At 40.5% G+C, this 27,328-nt stretch overlaps 1 protein-coding gene across 1 annotated transcript in view; it reads right to left on the bottom strand.

Annotated features, from left to right (window-relative positions):
- FAM13A (family with sequence similarity 13 member A) overlaps positions 1–27,328 on the bottom strand; it is a 181,100-nt gene that overhangs the window by 125,025 nt on the left and 28,747 nt on the right. The window contains exons 5-6 of the mRNA XM_042467129.1: positions 23,747–23,906; positions 15,786–15,866 (exon numbers count right to left, since the gene is read on the bottom strand). Coding sequence (XP_042323063.1) covers positions 15,786–15,866; positions 23,747–23,906 — 241 coding nt within the window. The remainder of the gene's footprint in view (positions 1–15,785; positions 15,867–23,746; positions 23,907–27,328) is intronic.

Here is a 27,328-nt window from a genome sequence, read left to right as displayed (position 1 = left end):
TTACTGACACCAACCCTAGTGAAGCCACTGCACTGGAGAAAGTGAGTTCTGCTGGAGGTGAATATTGCAGGATAAGATTGGATGTTCACCTTTTGGTGAAAGCTTACCAAATTCTCATCCTGTGAAGCTAAACTTAAACTGGCTTAGACCTCAGAATCTAAACTTTCCCAAAGTTTGTGACACATTTGACAGAAATAAAATATTATGTAGAAAAATATGTACCAATGAAAAACTGTACAAAAATGTGTCTATTTTAAAAAAATATATACACAAAAATGCACATTAGGTTTTAGGCGAGTCAAGGGATGATACACCATACAATGTGGAAATGGGAGTGGGAACCTGAGTTAAGTTGATCTTGACAGATTTGCGCATCCCTAGGAACACGTAACTTTTATCCTCTCTTTTATCTACCAAGACAAAGAAAGTTATCAGCTTTACTGCAAGAAACATCAAAGATATAAAGTAAATGATGGTCTTTAAAACATGTTTGGACTTACAGAAGCAAACTGAACCTTGACTGCTATGCTGTTGGTGTTTTACACCCACTTAGGTTTCCTTACACAAGCAGTTGTACTGTATTGGCCATGGTGTAACATCTGTATTCAGTTCACAGCAGTGTACAGCAGAATTCTGGAAATGTAACCATTTCACATACAGTTGTGCATTCTTGGATGACATGTAACTACTGATCAATGCCTACAACACAGCACTTAATTCGCTGGGACTGTGGAAAGAGCAATGAAATTCATAGATATGCAGCTGGATGTACAATGACAGTATTCAGAAGAAGAGTGGTGTTGTGCAACTATTACTCGCAAGCATGATGTAGGATCTCAGCTGTTGTTTAACACTCCTTCCCCAATCCAGTGCCCATAGAAATTACTCAAGCATTAGTAACAGAGGCAATATGCTGTGCACATCCATCATTCTTTTTCAACAATAACAAGCTGGGTATAAGATATGGGGGGAATGGGACCTTTAGGAGTTTACTTTACTCACAAAATTAATGTCTGTGCCATAATAAAAGACTGTTGAACTCCATGTATGTACACCCCAATAGTCCAGAATCTTTTGCCAGGAAACCTGTCTCTCTCCATTTATGGTATTTTTATATTTTGTATCTATGACAGAGAATTACAGCCTAATGAAAGAATTTGGGTGCCTCACTGACACTGTTGGCATCATTATGCATTGAACACTAAATCAAGCAGAAACACACAGGTCTTTCCAGGGCCACAAGACAGTTCACATAAACACTGTTGGTTTCTGCTTCCCTTCATCCTGAAGTGACTGGAAATTAGAAGTGGGGGAAGAAAACCACAGTGCTGAACTATGGCCATCTTTGTCTATTACCATTACTCACAAGTGAACCCTGTGACACTTAGATCACAGGGTCTAAGTATTTCTTCAGAAATTCCCAAGGAACCAACATACTGTATTGTCTAGCCTGGGACTCTCCAGATGCTCTGAGCTACTACGTCATATTAGCTCAAGCCAACATGGCCAATGGTCACAAATTGTGGGGTCCAAAATATCTGAAGGACCCCAGTTTATACATTGTACAACACAGGTAAGAAAGACTCACATTTCATCTCTCCATCTCCTGCAATCCTGTGACTCCACTTGCAGCAAAAGCTACTTTCATTTTTAAAAACAAAGGTGTACATTAAACACAAAGATACAGTATATTGAACTGAATGTCTGGTTTGGCCTAGAATAAAAAAACTCTCTGCTTCTGATGGGATGAGCCAGAAATCTGTCTCAGAAACCAAAAGGGGAAAGATTATACAGGCAGCTTCAAAAAGCAGTGACCATGGCTCCTTGGTCAAGCATATACTCTGCATATAAGAGATTTTAGTTCAATCCTGGGAACATAGCCAATGGATTACATGTAGGCAGTGGACTACATGTGTTTCTGTCCTCCTCCCCACAGGTTCTTGCTACAGGCAAAATCCCAGTGATACTCTCTGGAAATATTATTCACAGAAACAGTGCTTCTTGCTTCTCAGAAGTCTGTTGGAAACTTGATTCTGATGCTAAATAAGGCACATGTTCCTTGCCCACCATAGAGCAGCAAAGGAAAAGATGGTTGTGACAGATTTCCAATAATGGCAGTAGCAGGCTGATGGTTTGAGGTGGGTGATACAACACTGGGAAGTTGTTGTTCATCTTAAAGACATCAGTGATTGCCGGGACAAATATCTCCTGGAGACTTCTACAAGCCAGAACAAGCATTATTGGTTTAGCCTGACCCAGTATAAAAATGCTTGCTTCTAATGTTTCTAAGTCACAGGCTTCAGATTCCTCAACCAAAGTCTTCAGTTATTACAATATATTTGAAAGAAGGATTTCCTTTTTTTTTACTTGAGCTTTTATATTTGCACTAAACATTGCAGTGTAACTCATCAAGCCACAACTTTCTCACCCATCCTCTTTTCAAGCAGGAAAAAGTAAGGACAACCTCAGTGAAATAAAAGGTATCAGGCATTGGAAGCAAAGAACACATAACAGTTACAAAATAGTAGAAAACATGAAAAACAAAACTGCATCTCAAAGTATTAAAAGAGATTAAATAATTACTTTTCTTTATCCAAAGCTGAGATGAAAGGAAACAGTTGTATATTTTGACAGTAAGCTATTAAATTATTTGCATGCCAGCAGTGACATAACTGCAACAGCCAACATATTAAGCATCTCTCATTTATAGATAATAATGAAAAGCTTATATGTTATGAAGGATTCATTCGAGAATATAAAAAACACTTTGACCCAGACAATTTTCAGGTTTAATGCTAATGCATTTTACTTCATTATTGACAATGGCAGGTTCCTGTCTGCAAATGACTTCAGCAGTTAACTCCTTTTGGTATGTTATGTAAGACTCCAGACTGGCAGCCCAGTACACTCTTGTAAATCCAGTCCTCTCAATCTGCCCACCCTCATACCTACTCATTTCCAGGAGGTGATGATTAGTCAAGTTTTTATTGCTTAGCAAGAAGCCTTGCCTCTCCTAGGCCAGTTTTACCTTACACTGTAAAGTTTTTTAAAAGCCTTTCTGGGAGAGTGAAGAGCCTCTGTGCTGTTAAAATGCCAGCTTTCATAGTCTTTAACGAAAGGGTACAAAGAAAATCTCTACATGATCACTGAGGTTTTAGAGTATAGGTTGAGTCTCCCTTATCCGGAATTCCAAAATCTGAAATATTCCAAAAACCAAAATGTTTTTCATGGGTAGAGTGACACCTTAGCTTTCTGATGCTTCAGTGTATACACACTTTGTTTTATGTACAAAATTATTTAAAATATTGCATAAACTTGCCTTTAGGCTATGTGTATAAGGTATATACGAAACATAAATGATTTTTCTGTTTTGACTTGGCTCTAATCTCCAAGATACATCGTTATGTACATACTGTATATGCAAATACGAGTATTCCAAAATCCAAAAACATTTGAAATCCAGTACACTTCTAGTCCCAAGCATTTTGGATAAGGAAGACTCAACCTGTAATGGTTTCCAAGATAGTTTTGTGGAAACACTGTGCATGTATCCAGGACTTTTGTTCAACACACTGGTTCCCAGCTACTGTTGGAAGTCAATTAAAGGAAGTCCCAGCAAGCCTAGGTAATGGTCTGGAATTGTTGGAGGGGTAGTCCAGAGGCATGAAAGCACTTGAGACAACAACTTTGTGGAGTGTAGTCAGTGCTTGATGGAAGACTTCTTGCAAACACTATGAACTTTCTATTTCCCTTGAAGAAACACAGGGGTATAAGGAACATATGCTCCTTTTCATGCTGATCAACACAGCAATGAGGGAAACATTTGGTCCTCCAGATGTTGCATGGATAATATATGGTGAATGGTAGGAAAAGATAAAAATTGCAGCTCAGCAACATCTGGGGGGGCCATACACCCCCCATCTCTACAACTGAGGTTCTGCTTTGTGTTCCCCTGATAAAGTTGGCCTTGTCAGTTATGGCACCAACACTGAGGAACGCTCTCATCAAAGAAGCCCACCATCACTTATTTTTACAATGATATTCTTATGAGATCAGACCGCTTAGATAAAAGCAAATCACTTTAATAAAGTTTTTCCTTCATTTTTGCTCACCCTTTCTTGGATGTCACTATTCTTCAAGCTATAATTAAAATAACAGACGGACAGAAGGAAAAAAAAAACATTTCCCCATACCTTCGAGATGGATAAATGAAGACTTTTGAGTGGATATTTCATAGGAAAACAAGTTGGATTGTTTTTGTTTTAAATCTGCCATTGATCTACGCATGGGTATTTTTCATGAGGTTTAGGCTTACCATTGCTCACTTTTATTTGAAAAAAAGTTGCCTAGCAACAAATATTCAATATTCAAACAAACTAACACTACAATTATCGGTATGTGAAAGTTTGACAGCATGCTGAGATTAAGTGTCTCTGAAGTTAGTGTTGTTCTGTAAACTTTATTGCTTGTACTAAAAACCTCTTGGTTATCAACCCATGTCATATAATTAAATACCTACTCTCATTTTGTTTAGGCTAGCATTCCTTGCCTAAGAAAACCCTAGGAAAATCATGGGGTCTCTCCATAAGTCAACAGGTGACTTAAAGGCAGAGAGAATAACTAGGCAGAGAGAATAACTAGATACAACAGAGAGAAAAACTAGACCCTTCCAGTTTCTTTCTTTCTTTTAAACAAAGGTTTCATAATCCTTCCAGGAACAGCAATATATGCTGGGAAGTTCAGGGATGATGACATTTCTTCGTGAAAATGAATGAAGCCCAGGACAAAAGGGTTAATCATTTTACTCCATGAAGACTTGGATTTGCATGTTGACTGGAAATGTTATGCAGTGACCACTCTGCAACCCAATATTTCATCTGGCATTGCCCTGACAATCAATGGACATTGAACATTAAAAGCTGAGAATATCAGAATATTAAATCACATTGCTGATACCAGAGTAGATTATTTTGCTGTGCAAAAATGCACTACTAAAACAACTTTACATATCTTTCGAAGCAAAGTAAATCCCTCATGCTGAAAAACAATTGAATGAAAGAGTCGTGGGGGTGAGATTTAAAACCTATCCACTCCTGACTCTTTTTGGCTGGCAAAAGTCTTTCTAAAACTTTGTTCACCTCCAGTTTTGTTTTGTTTTGTTTTTTAAGGACTATTTTCTGTTCTAGGAGAAGTTCCTGGAGGCCTCAAACTGTCTTTAAATGGCATTCTACACACATACACATACTTGGAGCTTCTCAGAGAACAACTGGCCATATTGGCATCTATTTTGCTGAAAGGATCAAGAAGGTGAGTCTATAAGGTCTGGGGGAGTGTGAAAATAGCCTCTAGGTTCTCTGGTGTTGCCTGTTCTAAAGGAACTCAGGAAGATCTCAAACTGTTTGTCAATCTAGTTCAGTATGGTCTTCTTGGACTGGTAGTGGTTTCTTAACAGCGATGAGGAAGCTTTGGCCCCTCCAGATGCTTTGGACTTCAAGTCTCAGAGGTCTCTGTCAACCTGGAGAATGCTGACAGATTGCGCGAGTTGACAATGAAAAGAAATCTGGAGGTTCAAATGTTCTCCTCCCTGTTCAAGAAGAAATCTTCCACAATATCCCCAATTTCTAGTTGGAGCAGGCAAGTTTCAACTCAGGGGACATATGTGCATCAGACCTTAACTCCTTTGGTAGGCTCTGTTTGAGCTTTCCTTGTGTGGGTTGAAATATGTTGATTCCCTCCATGCCTGAATAGTGAGAGCAGGGCAAAATGAAGACATAAGACCCCTGCTTTCTAAAGCCATACTTCTCCACCCAAGCTGGATGAGGGGACTGCTTTGAAAAATTTAGCCAATGATACTGAGGCTGAATCTAAGATCTCCTGCCTACCAAGTGTCTAAGGTAAAGGTAAAGGTAGTCCCTTGACATGAATGTCTAGTTGTAACTGACTGTAGGGGATGGTGCTTATTTCCATTACTAAGCTGAAGACAAATCCAGTTTTCATGTAGCCATCATGACTTCACCAAATGCTGTTACCTTCTCACCAAAGTGGTACCTATTTATTTATAGTGGCCAGACGTTACTTTTCACTTCCTGTTTTTAAAAAAGGACTCTCCTGTTTATATATATATATATATATATAAAAAAACATATTAAAATGGCCAGGGGCATCCTAAAAACATGGCAAAAATGTCCCCATGCTCTAGAGAGAATTTGGGGCAATTATTTCAATTTTCTCCCAATCTTTTTTTTTTTAATCCTGGAGGGCCACAAAATGGCCCCCATCCTTGCTTATTTAAAATATCTTTCAGAATGTGCCAATCTGTATTTTTAAATATATATTTCTGTTTCATAAAAAGCTGCTTCCCAAGCCAGGTGGCTTTTTTAGCTCACCAAAATGGGCTTTTAAAACTAGTTTAACTAATTAAGAGTCCAAAATGTTTCCGTAAAAGGTGAGTAAGGGCAGATGCCTTACAGTATTCAAGAGTGCATTGCAACTCTGCATGAAAGCCTACTAAGCCCTGTTTTGTTGTGTTTTGCTGTTTTTATGATAGTAGGTAAATGAGAGTTGATGTAAGCCCACATTACTGGGGGAAAAGGTTGCATTTTATTTTATGAATGCAATTCAATTGCTTTGTTTTGTTCCTCGACAAGAAATGAGACACAGTGAACCTTCACAGTATTGGACTGTAAAGAAAGATCATCAACCTTACGTTCACCCCCAAAGGGGTCAAGGCTTGAAGCTTTCTGAATGTTCAAATCACATACTTGAAAAGTCTTGAGGGGCACCTTTGGGTGTTCAGCTTGATTGTTTAAAAAGTGTTTCTGGTGCCCAATGGCCACAAGACTGCAATATTCAGGGATTGGCATAAAAAAAAAAAAAACGTTCCAAGCTCTAGTAGTTCCTACTTCCTCATCTTTGTACAATCCTAATACTCAATCTATTATCTCAACCATAAAGAGAGGATTGGTTTAGTTCTCTTCATCAGTGTGTTTTCATGTAAAAAAATATACTGTAGGTATACAACCCACAAATCACTGAATATACATAGACATGAAATGTGTAGTTGGCTCCTCACTACTGGTTTGTTTGTTTGTTTGTTTTGACAAACTAACAGTTACAGAGAAAGCTACCTGTACATTCCAATTTTTTAATTTGTTTGCCACCCTGTTTCCCAGTATGAGGTCAAAGGCGGCTCACAATTTAAGTTAAAATCAAACATAATCAAAACAATGGAAAGTACAAAAGTCTAAAAAAAATCCCACTAATTAAACAAGTAATCACATAATAAACATTGATTTAAACCAGTCACAGCCTAGTAGGAGAATCTAATGAGAAATCTGGACAAGGTAGCTAGGGAGGAAAAAGCTGAATTTGGAAATGTTACTTTGGACTACAGCTCTCAGTATTCCCCACCCACAGACCTGTAGTCCAAAAAGGTAACTCTTTCAAGCTCTAAGTGGAAAGGAAGTTAAGATGAGGAACAGTGGTGGCAGTTATTCCAAAATTTGAAGCAAAGTTCAACTGAGGTTCGCTCTATGATTATAGACCTATTTCTGCAGCAATGCCCATGTATGCAAAAATTGCACTGCAAACAATATAAACCTTTCCTACCACTGACACTTTCCTTCCTTTCCTCCAGAGTAACCCATTAAAAGGGGGAATTGGCTTCTACTGATTGCCCAAAGGAAATAGTAAACATGTTTGCAGAAAAAGGAAATGATGTTGGTTTTATTGTTTAGGTAAACAAAAGAAGATCTACTTTTGTCTACTGCCCTTTTGTAAAGAAGAATGAAGGAGGTCAGAAGTACAGAGGAACATGGTTGGCCACGTGTCAGGGTTACAGATCAGGTAAAAGGGCACACTATGCCAATTCTACCCTCACAATACCATAAATCTGCACTTCACATTCATGTCTGACAGCTATGAGAGATCTCTTGGTTTGTAAGTCCAAACTTTCCTTCCAACCAACACACAAGTCCTAGAGCTGCTACTGGGCTTATGAGCCCAGAAGGAAAGACTGCATTGTAATGGTTAGAGAGTTGGACTGTGACTTGGAGATCAATTGACTTGGTGGTTTTGGGCCAGTCATTCTCTTCCAGCCAGATCTACTTTACAGGATTGTTGTAATGACAAAATGGGAAGGAAAAGACCCCTATATGGCCCCTTGCAATCTATACAGAAAAGGCAGAATATAAATGTAATAAACAAGGAGGGTAGTTACTTAGCAAGTGACATGGACATATTAGCATTATGTCATTTAAGTTATGGCTGGAATATACATTCCACCATCCCAGACAATATTATTCTCCCCCTTCTCTTAATGGAACTCAATACATCTTTATTCTCACAATAATTCCATGAAGAAGGCTGTGCTAAGAGACAGCGACTGCCCAACAGTCACACACTGACCTTCCTGGTTGAGTGGGGATTCTCGATCCAGCACTTTAACCAGTACATGATGATGGCTGGGGATGATACAAGTTAGGAGTTCAAAAACATAAAGTGGGCCACAGGTTTCTCATTCCTCTACCTGAGTCTCCTGGTAAGTATGCAGGGAGGAAAAAGGTGAATTTCCTAGCTTTAAATCTAATATAACACATTTATTTTAACAGCTTAAGATGACAACGTCTACCAGTGCAGTTTCAATAGAAGACTGTGTTTTTTGTTTAATCCCCCTTGGGTCCCTTGTTTCTTGAACAGGAGTGGACAAAGTGTGACTTACATGACAGAAGTGATCACTTTCTATCCAGTCATTTCTAGTTCTGGAAAAAAAAAGCCCCACAGGACTGAAATGAGATGAAATCTCTTAACACACCCTCTGCAAGGTGTGAATGATGGCCAAAACTGGTAGAGTAGTGCAGGGAGCTGAAGGCAGTAAAGCCTTCTGAGGTCCTGAGGAATAAATGGCCCCAGGCCTCTGGATGTTGCTTATTGCTGTTTCCAAATTTTGGTATTCCAGGTGTTTTGGATTTCAACTCTCAGAAATACCAGCCAATATAGTCAATCATCAGGGATTCTGAAAGATGACATTCAAAATATCTGGAGGACCAAATTTCAGCAGGTGTTGCTTGTTACCTAGTTATGTGACAAGCAACACCTGCTGAAACGTCCTCTTCTACACAGCCATTAAAGAGACAGGAACTCTCTTCAGTTTTCACTTTGGTACCACTAGTGTTGGGATATGGTGGCTTAGTGGTTAAGATGCCAATTCTGACAACTGGAAAGTTGGCAGTTTGAGGCTCAAGTGCCATATGATGGGGTGAGTTCTTGCCACTAGTCCCAGCTTCTGCCAACCTAGTAGTTTGAATGCATGCAAATGCAAGTAGATAAATAGGTACTATTTCAATGGGAAGGTAAACAGCATTTGATGCAGTCATGCTGGCCACATGACCACCAGAGTAGTCTCCAGACAACGCTGGCTCTTCAGTTTAGTAACAGAGATGAGCACCATCCCCTACAGTCGGGTTATGACTAGACATTCATTTCGAGGGGAAACCTTTACCTTTACCACTAGTGCTAGGGCATTATGAAATAGGAAATCCATATGGGCCTCTTTGGCCTAATTTTGTCACTTTGCACAATTCAAGTTATTGTATTTCCAAAGTTTCTCTCCCTACACCCACCCAAGACTCACATCTGAATGAGGCAAGGAGCCAAGAGATTGTTTCTTTATCACACAATTCAGAGCAGCTCTAGCTTAGTTTCTGAGCACAGCAAAATACTTAGTCAGTTGGTCATTGATGACTGGAATACTCAGTCAGGGAAAGAGAACTCGTCATCCTTCCCAGCATTCTAGAAATAGTTTACTGAACATAATACTCTGTAGAAGGCAAAGGATTAAACAGACACATGACTTGTGCAGAGAAAAAGATACTGCTGAACAAACTCTGGAAAGATGGGGGGGGGGGCATGTTGGGTACTTATGAGGCCTTTGGACTGTTTTTTTAAAGGTACAATTATGTGTAAAACCAAATGCTGAGCTAAACTTAGAGCTTACCCAGCCATACAAAATGAAACTCTGCCTCTTCTTGTAAACTTGATTCAGATTAGCATATCAAATTTGTTCCCTTTATAAGTTTGGTGGCAGTTCCAGTATTCTTAGCTTTTTAGAGCTAGTTTTTTTCTTTTAAAAAAATCTTTCTATTGAGATTCAACAGTGAGAAAACAACATGGTGAAGAAGAAGAAGGGAGGAAACACTCTGCAGAGGAGAGAAACTGAAGCAAAACTATGCATGTATACACCACCATGGAAAAGGCACAAAATACACTAAAGGAAACACTTGCATCTGAAGAAGAGAACAGCATCCTACAAAAGGTTCTGCTGCAATAAATTGGTTAGTCTTAAAATGTCACAAGACTATTTTTCCTTCCTCTTTTTATACTGAACCGTACAAGCATGCCTACCTGTATGGAAATGCTGAGTATTTGTTGTTGTTCTGATGTGCCTTCAGTCAATTCCGACTTATGGTGAACTTATTATATAGTTTTCTCAGCACAATCTATTCAGATCTGCCATGGCCTTCCTCTGTGGATAAGACAATGGGACTACCCCAAGTCACACACAATTTTCATGGTTCAGCAGGATTTGAATTCTGATCTCTCAGGGTCCTAGTCACATCATACTGGCTCCAGAATATAGTACAGGGTTGCACAAATAATCAGTGTGTGTGTGTGTGTGTGTGTGTATATTTTGAATACATACAAAATGACATTAGATGGGAAAGCTTCAGAGTAGTGAATGCATTCGATCTGGGTGGGAAACTTCAGGTCCTACCTTTAAACTGCCTTTAAACAAAACAGCCGAATCGCTGTCTCGTCTGGATTAAGTTTCAACTAGTTAGCCTTCATCCAGGCCACTTCTGGCAGCAGACATAGATTTAGTACAAAACAGCTTCCTTGGAGTTGGATAGAAATGAGTTGGGTGTCATCAGCATACTGGTGACACTGAACCCCGGAATTCCAGAGGAGTTCTCTCAGCATTTCTATGTAAATATTAAACAACATGGGGGATAGAACTAACCCCTGAGAGGCAACGCTGAGGTCAGAGGTTGAAATGTCAAACAGGCATCCCATGGCAGCACCTTCTGAATCTGCCCCTCCAGAAAGGATAAGAACCACTGTTAGGGTTGCCATAACCCGGTTGCAACTGGGTTTTTCCCGGTTTTGGCGGCACTTGCCCGGTCACGGCACGGGTGCCGCCAAAAACCGGGAAAAGCCCAGTTGCAGTGGGGTTGCAAGGCAACCCTGGGGCCTCGCTGGCCTCCTCCTCCTCCACCGCGCATGGCCGTGCGGAGGAAAAGGAGGGCAGCGAGGACTGGGGCGGAGGTGGCCAGGAAGGAGGCGAGGCCCTGGCGATCGCCTCCGGCTCTTCGCCTCCTTCCTGGTCCCTGCGGGGGCCAGGAACGAGGCGAGGCCCCGATCCTGGCCTCCAATCGCGGCGAGGCCCAGGGCCCAGGCGGGGAGGGAAAGCCTCCTTAAGTGGAGGCTTTCCCTTGCCGCTTGGCCTCCGCTCCCCGCCGCGATCCCGAGGGAAATGTAGGACAGAATTTTCAAATGTAGGACACATTTTGTGTGTCCTACATTTGACAATTATGTCCTACATTTTTCCCGGTTTGGAGGTCCGGCACTATGGCAACCCTAACCACTGTAGAACAGTGCCCCAAACTGCCATCCCAGGGAGGTGACCCAGAAGAATACCATTGTTGATGATACTGAAAGCCACTGAGAGCAGAATCAACATGATACACTCCCCCTGTCTAGTTCTCTGCATAATTCATCTACCAAGGCAACCAAATCTGTCTTTGTCCCATAGCCAGACCTGAAGCCAGATTGTTTTCGGCTGCTTTGGAAGCTAGGACATGGAGCAATGGATTGAAATTACAGGGAAAATGATTCAACCTAAACATTAGGAAGAACTTCCTGATGGTAAGAGCTGTTTGGACAGTGGTTTTAAAACAGAATCTGGATGGTCATCTGTTAGGAGTGCTTTGCTTGTGTATTTCGGCAAGGCAGGGATTGGACTGGAAGGCCCTTGGGGTCTTTTCCAACTCTATAATTCCAACTCTTTTCTATAATTCTAACTCAAGAGTTGTCCCAAGGAAGAATCAATTATAGTTAAGGTAGCTCATGCTGAATAATTGCATACAAGATCACCTTTAAATATATATAGAGAAAGATCTCAAACTGATACGGGAGGAAAGGGAAAAGCCATCAAACAAAGATAAAAAGATATTTAATAAAGTTTAAAAAGCTATCCACCCACCCAAATTGGAATAAACTATTTGCTAGTAACACATTCAGAATGTGTAGCAATAGATGTCATGAAGAGTTAAAATCATATTGCGGTTGGCACATGCTGAACTTGTCACTTCTGAATTTGAAAAGGGCACACCAACAACATTTCAAGGCTGGTTGACTACCTCTGAACTGCTCCTTTCCTGACAATACAAAACATTAGAGGAAGAGCCCCCCCCACCCAGTGTGGGAGTGTTGGTGCCACACTTGAATTAACACTAAGTTCATTGAGTTCAAGGATGGAGGCAAACTATATGTATTATATATCCCTCCTCCAAATTTAGCATGCCTATCATTATAGATTCAGGCATGCAGAGATCCGGTATCCTTGGGAGCAGATGCCAAGAACAGCTTAAATATAACTAAGGTGCACATAACTAATGGGGGCCTAATATCCTAAAGGCACCAGATTCCATCTGATCTTGGAAGCTAAGCAGGGTCAGCCCTGGTTAGTACAGTGGACCCTTAGTATTCACTGCATTTGGTTCACAACCCCCCCCCCCTCCCATGGATATCAAAATCTGTGGGTACTCAAATTCCAATATATACACAACGTATTGTAAAATAGGGATGGGTAACTGTTTGAACATCTATTCTGCAGCATCCTGAAATGACTTGGGTTTTGTTTTTGTTTTTGGCCCCAAATGCATCTGATATCCTCCAAGGAGCACAGGGACAAAATCTTCCACATTCCTCCAGGAGCACTTTAGGACTTCCTTGTTTGTGCTGGTGGGGAAAAAAAATATTTTCCTGGATGTAAAATATTTGGAGGATGGAGAGATAAATTGCCCTCTCCTCTAGAGGCCATTTAGGGGTTTAAAAAATGGTTCAGAGAAAACTTTGGCTCCCAAGGGTTGCAAAAATAATATACTCTATGTCTTAAGAGCTTTTCCACCCCTGCTGTGAAACAATCTGTAATTAAAGGATGGCCATAAAGAAAAAAAAGTGATGGGTGGGGGAGAAATGAGAGGAATATGTTCTTGCACTTGAGGGAAGAAACACAAATGGCAAATGTATCAAACAGCAAGTGTAGTTCCACTGAACTACTGTACAGTGCAAAAGCCTATTTTAGCCCAGTTGTGGATTTCCCCCCCAAAAGGGAAACTATATTATCCAGCAATCCAATATTATCTTAAAAGAGTTTAACTTCTAAAGCGCTGCGGAATTTGCCAGTTCAGGGAATGTAGGCCATTTATTTATGAGTTTTTGCATCCTGACAATCTCAGTTCTTTTGAATATCCAAGGGTAAGACCTCTGGCCCCAAGCAAATCAGACATCTGCTGTGACAGTTATTACATGCAAAAAGGAAACTTAAAACAGGCACTCACCTTAACCATGAATTTAGAGCAAGGTCTCTGGCCTAGTTCTCAAAGACAAATGATATGTGATCCCTTATCACATGTAACTTTTTCCCTTATGAAGCTTTTTTATTCTTGTATAACCCCCCCCCCAATCCTTTCCCTGTGAAGCTTTATTCCTATTCCTGATTCTCCTATCACGCCGAGGCTTTGCTCTTCTTATTCTTTGCCTCCAATATTTTTTACAGAAGAAGCGCAAAATGTAGTACTAAATTTCCTTTTCACATATTTTCAGTTTCTGGTCCTTGTGGCTACCAAGACACCCCTGAATATGGATGAGCAGAAAGGAAGCAGCTAAGGAAGATCCTCAGCACTTGAAAATTATGATTCAATTGCTTTGCATTGCCCCTGTCCATCCCCAGAATATATTATGTAAAACAGAATTGCCAGTATTGGGCCATTGTGGGCGCTGGTTATAAGGACACGGCCATGGTCTGGATCAGAGTGCAAAATTCCAGGATGTAAAGGAGCATTTGTTCTGTTTATAAATCTGTCTACTAGGGGTGAATCCTTGTCTGATTCTTCTAAGTGAAGGGTCATTTCCAACTTATCCTATCATGGGTGTTTTTTGGCAAGATTTATTCAGAGGGGTTTGCCATTGCCATCCTCTGAGACTGAGAGTGTGTGACTGGCCCAAGGTCACCCAGTGGGCTTAAATGGCTGACCTGGGATTTGAACCCTGGTCTCCAGAGTCCTAGTCAAACGCTCAAACCACCACAACATGGTGGCTCTTGTGGTAACACTGCTATTGCTTAATAGCAAAAATCAGGTGGGTACTAAACTGTCTACCTTTGTTCTAAATCATGGGTGTGAAAGTACAGCTTGTGTCCCTGGAATGCCATCTTTGCACCCCCTACTGAAATGTTATGCCTTAAAATTGTACCAAACAGACCAAAACCACATACAAATGCAGTGGTCTGGCTTTCTCCCACCCTTTTGTTGCAGCTGGTTACAAAAACGGTGACTAGAAATGATGTGACATCACTTCCAATTCATCACTAGGAGTTTTTTGTGGGTTTTTCAGGCTATGGATCACTAGGAGCTCATGTGCTCCACAGTTGGGGAAGGAGAAAGGCTGGGAAGCAGGAGATGCTACCCTACCCTGTTCTAAGTGATATTCATAGATGTGTGAAGGTTTCAGGTTTTGATTTGGTGCAAAAGTTCAGGTCTTGGCAAAGTAGAGCCTGGCAAGATAACCACCCAGATTGGGTCCACAAAGTGGAATCAGACAAGGTAAGGCAAAGCCCAGTATGGAAAGAAAAGCAACCCAAGCAAAAAGGAAGTCAAGAATTCAGAATGGACAGCGCCATGGGAAGCACAAGTGGAAGACACAGAGGAACAAGTCCCAAAGATTGCTTCTGTAACAGAAAACCAGGAATGAATCCCTCCAGATGTTGTATTGCAGCTCCTACTGCCCTCTTATCACTGGCTATGCTGGTGTGGGCTGATGGAAGCTGCAGTACAACAGCCCACAGGTTGCCCGCACATGAGATAAACCCAAATCAGTCCCTAAAACAGATCAATGTCTAAAACGAAATTAGTCCCTAAAACTAAAACAGGTTGGACTGTTCCACTTCCAGTCAGGAGTCTCTTCAGTTAAAAGGGCTTTGCCTGCCAACTTCCACAGACATTGGTGCTGATACAACACTGATTATGATGAATGTGGCTTTTGCAAACTACAGGCCAAGATCATAGAATCATAGAATCATAGAGTTGGAAGAGACCACAAGGGCCATCCAGTCCAACCCCCTGCCATGCAGGAAATCTCAATCAAAGCATCCCTGACAGATGACCAACCAGCCTCTACTTAAAGACCTCCAAAGAAGGAGACTCCAGCACACTCCAAAGGAGTGTGTTCCACTGTCAAACAGCTCTTACTGTCAGGAAGTTCCTCCTAATGTTGAGGTGGAATCTCTTTTCCTGCAGCTTGCATCCATTGCTCCGGGTCCTGTTCTCTGGAGCAGCAGAATTGCTCCCTCCTCAATATGACACCCCTTCAATGTCAGAAAAGTCAAAGGTTCACCACTACTGGTATAGAGAAAAAGCAATTGAAACAACAACAACAACAAAAACAAAAACAAAAAACAAACAAACAAACAAAAAACCATGGAAAGTATAACACTCTTTTTTCTGTACCTTGTTTCTTGGATTCAGCTTTGGAACTTCCCGTTCAACACTTGTCAGGATGATAGGCACATTCTGCTTACAGCTGGCCTCCTGTGATGAAAGAAGATGAACACTTAAGAAGAAAGGGAGAATAGAGGTCTCCTTTACAAAATGCTGGGCTGTTTTCCTGCACTGCAGCTTGATTGGAAATAGCTCTTGCATGGCAGAACAAAAAAAAAAAAAAAAAAAAAAAAAATAAAAATTAACATTTAAGTGTTGATGATACTGGTTATAGAACATGACATTAACGGAGAAACTTAATGATCTGATACAGTGGAGGTGGGAAAGTTCATTTTGGTGGGAGGGAACCTTAAAATCATGGGTTAACAACTTGAGCATCCATTTCCTTGGGATCTTACAGTGGCAGTAATGGCTGCCAAAAGAAAGAAAGAAAAGGAAAAAAAAAATAACATAGACCCAGAAATTTCACATCTGGATCTCTGTCACATTATATAATTATAGAACCTTTATACCAATTTGTACTATGGAATCCTGGAATTTGTAGTTTTGTAAGCTATTTAGAATTTTCAGCCAGAGAGCTCTAGAGCTTCACTAAAGTAGAAACCCCAGTATATCCATTGCACTTAAAGTGACACCAAAGTGCTACAACTGCATACTATGAACCAGAGCCTAGTTTTGAAAAAAAAAAATGATTTTTTAAAATGTTTAGTACTACAGACGATCCATGTAAGCTACTTAAAAGGAGAACTCTTGCTCTTGATGTAATTTCCGGGAGAGAAACTGGTTATCTTAGATCCCATCCTGGAAGAAAGGCCAGGTACAAATCAAACAAACAAACAAATAAATAAATATTTCTTCCCACTTTTTTCCAGAGAAAAATAGAGGTCTGGGAAAATCTGGGGAGTAGGTGGGAGGAAGAAAACCACCTGGGGATGCACCACTGTGAAGTAAAGGTTATAAAGGAACATTCAATTACGTGACACATTTTCTGATGTCTGGAGTACTAGTGTTGCACATGTGAAACAACCACCTATGTCCATGCTGAAAAATTTGTCTTGCTAGACATTATCATTCTGTGTGGCTCTGAGAGCCACTGCAAAATGTTGGTATTTGTTTACTATATTGCTGCCTTGTGTTGTTTGTTTGTGTCTTTTTGTCAATTGTCTTTTGTTATTATAAATGAAAAATTGAGTTAAAAACAAAGAACAAAAATCTCAGAAGGGGCACATGAAAACAAGAACAATCTGCCATTTCCAAGTATGACTTCCCTCATTTAATTTGACATACAATGGTGCTTTGTATCAGTGCTTTCAGTGCTTAAATGCTTTCTTTTATTGGCATCATGGATGATTTCTTGACTATAAGTCAAAAACTAAACTAAACTGAAAAAGGTCAAAACATTCTGGTCCCTACTACCACCATTTTTCTTGAGTTTAATAAAAAGCAACTATATGAAGACAAAGCTTCACAAGCAGAACTTAATAGCCTCTACTAAGAAGTTTCTAAAAGAGTTAGACCTGTTTAAAATGATATCACTTCAGCAAAACATATATACATTTATCTTGGTTTTATACAATAGAGTCTGTATTTTTACTAATTTGCTAATTTCTTGTTTTGATAGTCTCATGGAATGCAGATACAAAGAGAACAATGGTTTCCCAGTGGTACCTTTGAAATTAAAACGTTGCAGGTTTAAAATCTGGCATTTTTATTTTATTAAGGTCAGATAGCAAGCAGGTCATGAGAAAGAGCTGGGAGTGTTTGCCAAAGAGCTTGGCCACCACTGGTAAAATGTCTGAATTCAGACATCACTCAAAACCAAAATTAAAGAAGCTTAGCTGCACTTTTGTACACTGCCCGAAGTGACCAAAACATGGTTTGCTATCTGCCAGTTAAGTCAGAATGGAAAAACATGGTTTCCTGTTAGTTTACAAAACATGGTTTGTTTCAGTCAGCTGCTCTTTATCCATAGGTTGTTGCAGCATATAGCATGGTGTGCTTCTTGTGTAGTTGGAAACTGAGATAAATGCTTGGATTTGACACAGAACTACAGTTTTGTATCATGTTGGAATATTGCTCACTGTCCATCACCATACATACCTAGCTAAAAATATTATGCAGTGTTCCACAAAATGTTAAGCCAAAAATGCAAAGAATTCTGGCTTACTGGCAACATACAATATCTTAACACATGCTCCTGCTTGACCCCTTCTATAAACTTAAGTGTTACATTTCAGACCCAGCATCCTGGCTCATTTTTCCTCTAACAAGTTAGGACCTGATGTTGGCTTAAGGATCCTGGATCAAGGGGTTGTGGGTTAGAATGTACATTAATCTTCTCTACCTTGACAGGTTCCTTGCGGACAAAGTGATGTCTTGGGCCACATGTGGCCTTCTAAAGCTATTTTTGCACCTCACAATCCATCCAGTTTCCCCAAGCCATCATTTTCTGCTCAAAAGCAAGGTTGAATTCATTCTTTTGGAAACCCCCAGGAGCAGGAATTCACCTTTTAAAAAAGTCACAAGGTTCCATCTGCCCTATTTAGCATAAAAATTACCAGTTTTTCAAAATCAGAAGTAACGTATGGCCATGTCTAGCTAGGATTTTTGTTTTGTTTTGTTTTTGTTAATGGGACCCTGGTAGAGCTGAGGATATGAAAGGTGGCTCCATCTATCTTTCAGATTCTCCTATTTGCAGTGAGAGCAGTCAGGGAGCGGTCACCAGCACAATTGGTTATAAGCAAGAATCTCAGCCCTTCTGGGTGGGTGTTTTGCCTAAACACAACCAGTAGCACATTTCACACAGAGAAAAGGGTTATTCAGAGTCGTCTGTCTTTACAAAGAGATTTCAAAGCAATGAGTCTGACTTGGCCACATTCAAAGTGACAGGCCCTCTCCTTGGCAATCAAAAAAAGATGCAAAAGGTAAAAGATGACAGGGTTGGCAAACTTTCACCTACAATTGCTCATGCCACTCTTGGTCACTTAAGATTGCCTAGCTGTCTCACCTTATACTCTCCTGTTTTATTTTCCCTTCCTGTCATTTTTTTTTTAAAAAAATGAACAACAAAATGATCTATGAGAAGAAAATGTTCACTTGGAAGCACAGTCAGGGAAGTAATTCCTGTGCCATTATACCACCTATGTTTACTAACTTATCATGACTGGCATGAACTTTGGCACAGCAGAAAACAAATAATTGGTGCTTATAATGCAAAGGTAGGCAACCTGATGCCTTCTAGATGTTTTGAATGAGAATTACTGTAATTCTCAGCCAACATGCCCAACAGCGAACTCATGGACAGAGGTGTCACTAGGTTTGGTATCACTCCAGTGCGGTATCTCGGGCTGCCTGGCAGAAACCCCAGCTACCTTACTCTGACAGCCAGGCTGCTTCTGATGTGATAGGGGTGCTGCTGCTGCTCGGCAGATCCTTCCAGGTCTCATGGGTGTGTGTGTGACTGAGCAGGAAAGGGAGTCATCTCCCTTTCCCACCTAGCCAGCAGTCCCACTAGACATGGAAAACAGCCCTTTCCAGAAAGCTAAAAGACTGGGAAGGCACACCACCTCTACCAGCAGCCACAGCCAATGGATGGCACAAGCACTTGGGCTGATGGAGGGAGGTGCAGTTTGTGTGTCTTGGGAGTGACAGTGAGTCATCATCTCACTGGGTTTTCACCCCCTCCCCCCAGAGACGTCACCCAATGTGATCCACATACCTCACAACCCTGCTCACAGAACCTGTAATACAAAACATCTAGAGGCCACCAGTTTGCCCATCCTGCATGGACTAAAAGCAGGGGTGTCCAGCTCTCTCAAGGAGTCCCTTTTATAGCATCCTGCTGGGAAAATAAGAAATAAGACAGTGGACTCGCCACATTCACTGGACATAGGGGCACAGGACCCTTGGGAAAGTGGGAAAACAGCAAGTAAAAATCACCTTTTTTTTAACCTAGAAGAACACTTTTTTACGAATCTCTAAGTCCTCCAGGGCAATTCCTAGTTCAAGATCTGCCAGACGTTGACCATGAAATTGCATTGCAGGACCTAAAAATACATAGAGAGGTATTCTCTTTAGGAATCTCTAAGTCCTCCAGTGTGACTTTTGGCAGAAGTTGACAACAGAGTCATGCTGGGGGAGCTAGAGATTCCTAGAGAGAACATATTAATCAAATCCATGAATAATCAAAGCCGCAAAAGTGAAAGCCACAAATATGGAGAGCCAACTGTATTAGTGTGATTTGCTATTACCTCCTAAGAAAGTTTTCAGTATTTCTATACTTTACACTCTTATCCTGGTCCTGGTTTAATTTTATTTTATCTACTGACATGTTTTATTCATTGCTGCTGGTTTTATCTTGGCTTTATATTCTGCTGTCTAGTTTGTTGTATTTTATAATTTTAACACAATGTTAAAATGTTTAACACAATGGACTCTTGTTAGTGGTCAGTTTAACAGCAAAATAGACAGATCATTAAATGTTTTTGAAGGAGGATAGACTGTAACATTATATATAGTAAAGCCCTATGATGCCTAAACTGAAAGCATTCAGGAATCATGGAAGGTTTAGGATGAGATGCAAATTTAACACAGTTCAAAGGTTGTGTGAGTGTGCCTACTCTGAAAGAGAGCTGAGATGGTAAAGACCCAAATAGGTTTCTATCAGGTCTTCCCACTTCACTGAGCTTTCTGCCAAAAGTTGGCTTTATGTTACAGGATGCAATGAAACCTGACAGTTAAAGCAGTAAACAGTACAGCCTGAAGGACAGAAAAGGAGATGATGTAATGTATTCAACAAGCTATGCGACACATAGTCTAAGGATCAGGGAGAATCTCCAGTTATGATCCACCACAGCAATTATTTGCCTTCTGATTTTTGCTTGGGACCATAAGCAAACAGATCAGCATGGGAAAGAGAGAGAGAGAGAGAGAGTTGTGAAGTTGAAGGCTTTCATGGCCGGCATCCATAGTTTTTTGTGGGTTTTTCAGGCTATGTGGCCATGTTCTAGAAGAGTTTCTTTCTGACGTTTCGCCAGCATCTGTGGTTGGCATCTTCAGAGAATGCTTGCGTGGAAAGGAGTTGGGTATATATATTGTGTGAGCTGGGAAAGCAGGAGGGATTTGCATGTGTCTTGTTCTGTTGCTAATGGCAGGCCTCAGGGTGGGAGGGTCTGCAAAAGAGGATTAGTGTCTGCTTGATAGTGCTCATTGTCTGCTGGGAGATTTCTCATTTGCATTTGTTGAGTCCTTATCTTGCTATTTTTCAGGACTGGTAGCCAAACTTTACTTTAAGGGTTTCCTCTTTCCTGTTGAAAATGTCCAGGTGTTTGTGAATTTCAATGGCTTCCCTGTGCATCCTGACATGGTAATTGTTGGTATGGTCCAGAATTTCAGTGTTTTCAAGCAGCTTTTTATGCCCAGGATGGTTTGTAACATGTTCTGCTATTGCTGATTTTTCTGGCTGACCCAGTCTGCAGTGTCTCTCGTGTTCCTTGATTTTTGTTTGCACACTGCATTTGGGGGTCCCTATGTAGACTTGTCTGCAGCTGCATGGTATGTGGTAAACTCCTGCGGCTGTGAGAGGGTCTCTCTGGTCCTTGGCTGAGCGAAGCATTTGCTGGATTTTCTTTGTTGGTTTGTGAACCATTTGAAGGTTGTGCTTCCTCATCACTTTGCCTATTCTGCCTGTGACTCCTTTGATGTATGGTAAAAATACCTTCCCTTTGGGTGGCTACTTGTCTTCACTCCTCTGGGTTTTTCTGGGCCTGGCAGGCCTTCTGATGTCTGAACTGGAGTAACCATTAGCTTGTAGAGCCCGGTTCAGGTGCTTCAGTTCATCTTCCAAGAAGTGGGGGTCACAGATCCATTTTGCCAGGTCTACCAGTGTTTTGATTGTGCTTCTTTTTTGTCCTGGGTGATGGTTGGAGTTCTTGTGCAGGTATCTGTCTGTGTGTGTAGGTTTTCTGTATACTGTGTGACCCAAACGTTGGTTCGGTTTGCAGATGAATAGGACATCCAAGAATCGCAGTGTTCCTTCCTGTTCTTTTTCCATAGTGAATTGGATGTTGGAGTGGATGTTGTTCAGATGGTTCAGGAACACAGCCAGATCTTCTTCTCCATGGCTCCAAATGGTGAAAGTGTCACCCACATATCGGAACCAAGATGTGGGCTTTTTTCCAGGGCTTGCTTTTCAAAGTGTTCCATGTAAAAGTTTGCTATCACATGGCTTAGAGGGCTTCCCACTGCTACCCCATCTCTCTGTTTGTAGAATCCATTGTCCCACTGGAAATAGCTTGTGGTGAGGCAATGTTTGAACAGGGCTGTGTTGTCTTCTGGAAAAATCTGTTGGATGAGTGTCATGGTGTCCATTATGGGGACTTTGATGAACAGGGAGACCACATCAAAGCTGATTAATATGTCTCAAGGTTTTAGTTTAAGGTTATTGATTTTTCCTATGAAGTGAGCTGAATCCTTGATGGGGGGGGTGGATATGGGTTTGTAATTGTGTGGCCAGAAACTTGGCCAAGTCATATGTGGGGGATCGAATAGCACCCATTAATTATGCAAGACTTATCTGACCTGTTTCATTTCACATGTGCATGTTGTTAGTTTTGAATTTTAAAAGTCTGCTGAAACATGCTGAATTGCTTTTTTTTTTTTTTTTTGGTAATGCATATTCTTTCTATGTCACTCCTACCTCTGGTACCAAATTTTCTGAGAAAGAAGTAAAGCCCCAAAACACATCTACTTTGTACAGTTGAACTAGATATCATTCGACATACCATAGCAAACCATTATTCCTAACATGGTTGCATTAATGAAAAAAAGTGATAGGGCATGTTAGGGAAGAAAGGAGATTGGTTAGGCAGGAAGGAATTGCACAGCTTCTTTCCCTCGTGTAGTTATTCTGCTCAAAATTTCTGCCCCACCTGCTTTCCCCCCAGCCACCTTGGAGCCCAGTTTGGAAGACAGTTTCACACCATGAAATAGCAAAATGTGGAGAGCTAACATGGCATAGTGGTTTGAGCATTGGGTTTGAATCCCTGCTCTGCCATGGAAGCCCAGTGGGTGACCTTGGGCAAGTCACATTCTCTGACCAGCCTGCAAAGGGGCAAAGTGAGTGAAAACAGCATACAGATTCTCAGCATGGCTCCTCCGTTTTACTGGGATAAAAAAGTGGACTGGGAAGACTATATACATATAGATGGGTAAAATAATAGGTAAAGGATTAAGCCTGTCTTACCAACTACCTTTCTTTCACTGATGAGTGTAGTTGCCTGTGGCTGCATTTTGAACTATCATCACCCTGAAGTATAGCACACAATTTGATCAAAAATCATAACAAGGAAAAAAAATTGCAGGAATTTAACACTTCTATTATGTCAAGAAATTCCAAAGAAGCTGAGCTACTGTCATGCTATCTATACCCGAGATGGAAAGAATATTGAAAACTATTTGAACAATGGTCAAAAAATAAGTGATGTGAACCCTTGAAAAGAAGAAACATTGACATTGACTGTCAAGGATCTTCACAGTTTGGGACTTACTCTACTCAAAATTCACTTGAAGTTGTTTTATGCAGAAAACAGGATTCTTGCACAGGAAACAGTATTTCCACTGTTTCTTACACAGAAATATTATCTTGTTTTTCAGACAATGTTGTTTCCTGCACAGAGAATACTCTGTGCAAAATTTATACATCTTGTGTGTGCGGAAAACAGCATTTTCTGCCGGTAATGTGCAAAAATGTTGCTTTGTGCACAAAAATACCATATGCAAATTTTATGTAAAGTATGACCCAAACTACGGCCTCTCACAGTGGGAAGTAAATTGTTAAAATTACTCATTATTTCTTTCAAGAAGAAAATTAGAAAAAAATAGCTTTCTACTATATATCACATCTTGGATGCTGCATTCAGCTGTATCATAAACAAGAGCTCAAAAGAAGGAGTGATCTTTCTAGCACTCACTTTCACCAATATAATCTTTGACAACTCCTCACATGGGTGTATTTCAGTCGCCTTCTTCATGTGTGCACACTCAAACAAGGCATTGTAGTTTTCCAGCATCTTGACCATGATTTTGTTGCAGGTCTCTTGCTCTTTCATACCTTCAAAGCCAGGAGATACACTATTTTTAAAAAAGGGGGAAAAAGGGGGGGTTGTCAACAGGTTGAGAACATTAGAAAAAACACACAATGGCTAATGAACTGTAACAAGATTATTGTCTGTCAGCCAAATAGGTCACCAGGGAACAGAGAGTGCCCCGGGGAGCACACAGTGGATTGGAGTACAGGGCTTGGTCTGAAGTTACTTCTTAATCTGGCATGAAAAGTAAAATAGAGACACAGAGCAGGCTTGGGGAGATCCTTAAGCATAGATGAAGGCAGCATTATGAGGAATTTACAGAGCTTGAAAAAGTTACTAGCTAAGGGATCCCAGGAGCTTCAGTCTGGAAAGGAACTTTCCTAAGCTCTGAGATTTGACACTGAATTTTGTAGTCACGTTCAGGAACATAGCTACCATATATATTCGACTGTAAATTGACCTCATGTATAAGTTGAGGGCATGTTTTGGGGACAAAATTATGGATTTTGATATGACTTGTGGATAAATTGAGGGTAAATCTAAAATAGGATCTAAAGGATGAAGCAAAAGAAGATGATGCCAAAGAATTTACAAAATTCCAGCAGGTATAACAGTGCTCATACTAAAGGCTGGATGGATGGCGGGGGGAATCAGTGCTTCCAGGACAGATTGCATTCTTGGCTTTCACCAAGGGTTCCTTTTTAAAATAAGAGTTAAAGTACAGTATTTACATTGACCCGAGAATAAGTTGACTCAGATTTTGGGGGGCAATTTTTTCACAAAAATGTATATAGTATACAATGAGTATATACAGTACTTTAATAACAGAAGAATACTTATACTTAAACTGAGTTACAGTTCTAACCTTTAAACAACATTGCCAATTTTCTAGCCTTAGGCTACAGTGCTATGCCTGCCTACCTGAGATTAAGTTGTAGAAAACACAGAACTACTTCTGTCTGAGGGAACATGCATACGATTGTGCTCTTAGTGCTAACAAATTCTAATTCAGGAGTGTCCATCTGCTGTCAGAAATCTGAGAAACACTCAGAGACTGAGAGACATATAGTTTTCCTATGGCTTTCTATACCAGCTTGGTTTAGACACAGTAACAAACCAGAATTTGATGAAATGAAAACAAGCCCAGAAGGAGCAGTGGTCTACACAAATGCCAAAGGAAACATACATCTGAATCAATAAACATACCTAAATCCCATACCACGATATGCTAACGTCATGGGGCAAAAAACATTCTTTGTCTCCTTTTAGATCAGAGTGGAGAAACTTTGACCCTCTAAAGATTCTGCCCCTAGGAGCTTCAAGCAGTATGATCAATTATAAGAGATTATAGGAACTGTAATCTAAAAGAGCCAGGATTGTTTCCTCATCTCTGTATCACATCATAGTCAAACCAGACGGCCAAACTTCCTCATATGAAAGTAGCAAGCAGAATGTTGTTCTCTCTTAATCGCCTTATAAACAATGATTAACTTTGTAGAGATTTTGAATTTCCTTTTGGTGTTGGTTCAATAGGCGTCTGGAATTTAGTTTCCACAATACAGCTTTTCTTTGCTATTTACATTGTGTTTTGAATGCTCAGTTTAGACACTCACCCCACACCTTAAGTGGTGTCGGATTCGACAAATCCTGGTTTGTGACTGGCTGAAAAAGCAGTTTAAAGAGGGGCTGATGAGTATAGTTTCTGCTAACTATGCTTTATGGGTTCTGTGAGAACAAATAATTTTTAAAGTTTATTATCACTCCTTCATAAGCACAACACCTAGACAATGGAATCTGTAATGAAGCAGGCAATTAAAGCAGACAAACAAGTCTAAGCAATAATTTTCTTGTATGTTTGGAAATTCCAGTCATCATGGTTCCAATTCTGAACAATGGTTAGCATGATGCCTGAATTGTACCTATAAGACCTACAGTTCTACTTTAGACCTATCAATTGAGAAGGAAACCCCCAGAACAAGTGTGCTTCAAACTGCAGGTTTAGACTGGTGGTTAGCCTGTTTACCTACCAGTAAGCTGCAGTCTCTTATCAGAGAATCAATAACTATTTTATGTACATTACAAAGATTGCATTAGTTCAGTTTGCTCCCGCCACTCCAAGAACAACATAGCACCTTGCTATATTGCAAAATGATTTTGAAACATCTCTTAGTTACAAAAGTTATTTGCAAAAATGGCCAAAGCCACTGAAGGTCACAGCATGTGTTGTGCAGTCCTTTGGATCCTAGCCCATCTGTTCACTTACACCCTCCAACCAACCAGTTTCTTTCTAACAATCTTCTTTCAATGAGTAAGCGGTTTCATCTATATACTTTATCCTTTCTAGCTTATTAGTGAAGATGACTGTGTTAGAATTCTAATCTCAAATATGCCTCAACCACAGCCTAATGATTTCCTTGCTCATGACAGCAATCTTCTTAATTGACACGATTTCAGTGACACCATGTGCTCTTTGCTTGAAATGAGAAACAGTTGCATTGGCCATGTGCTCAAGTGGCAAACTACACTTGCAGAAAGCCTGTGAGAGATCTTCTTTTGGATGCTAACTCCCAGAGTTTCCAAAGTTGCTATAACCACTGGCTATGCTGGCTGGTGAGATTCTAGGAATGCAGTCTAAAACTTTCCTAAGCTCTACACTGTACTCACATGGTATTTAATATCAGAAAATGTAGCAATAGTACACATAAAGAGTGCATTCCTGACTCCTAAGAATTACGTATAATTTTAGTTATTTAAAATTTTTACAGCTCCTTATCTTGCGATTATTCCAGGCTATCTATCTACCTACCTATCTATCTATCTATCTATCTATCTATCTATCTATCTATCTATTCTTATTTTATAAAAGAACACACACACACACACACACACACACTCTCTCTCTCTCTCTCTCTCTCTAGAGAGAGTTCCTTACCCAGCACATCTTTGGAAAAACAATATAAACACCTACCTGATGCTATACTATTTCAAAGGTATGCCTTTAGGTGCCAAAAATATTTATATTTTCCAATTTTTCCATACCAAACCCCCACCTTTTCTCCGTGAAGAAACCTGACACAGCATAGTTAGGTCTAAAGAAGCCAGGGCCCTTTCACACTGAACTGTTATAGCAACAGCAATGGCAAGTACATTTCTATATGGCTTATCAGTGCACTTAAGCATTCCCTAAGCGGTTTACAGTGTGTAACTAACTGCCTCAAAAAAGCTGGGTACTCATTTTAGGGACCTCAGAAGAATGCCAGGCTAAGTCGACCCTGAGCTCTTGGCTGGTATTGAACTCACAACCTTGTGATTTGCGAGTGAGTGGTTGCAGTACAGACATTTAGCCACTGCAGCACCAGGGCACTGTGATTCTACTTTAACTGCCATGCTTGCATCCTATGGAATCCTGGGGTTTGTAGTTTGGTGAGGTACTAGAGCTCTCTGGTGGGCATCCTAACTACCCCC

The sequence above is a fragment of the Sceloporus undulatus genome, chromosome 5, assembly GCF_019175285.1.
Source record: "Sceloporus undulatus isolate JIND9_A2432 ecotype Alabama chromosome 5, SceUnd_v1.1, whole genome shotgun sequence".
NCBI classification, from domain to species: Eukaryota; Metazoa; Chordata; class Lepidosauria; order Squamata; family Phrynosomatidae; genus Sceloporus; species Sceloporus undulatus.
Note: the sequence above shows the minus strand (reverse complement) of the source record. Positions and strands in the feature narration are given on the sequence as shown.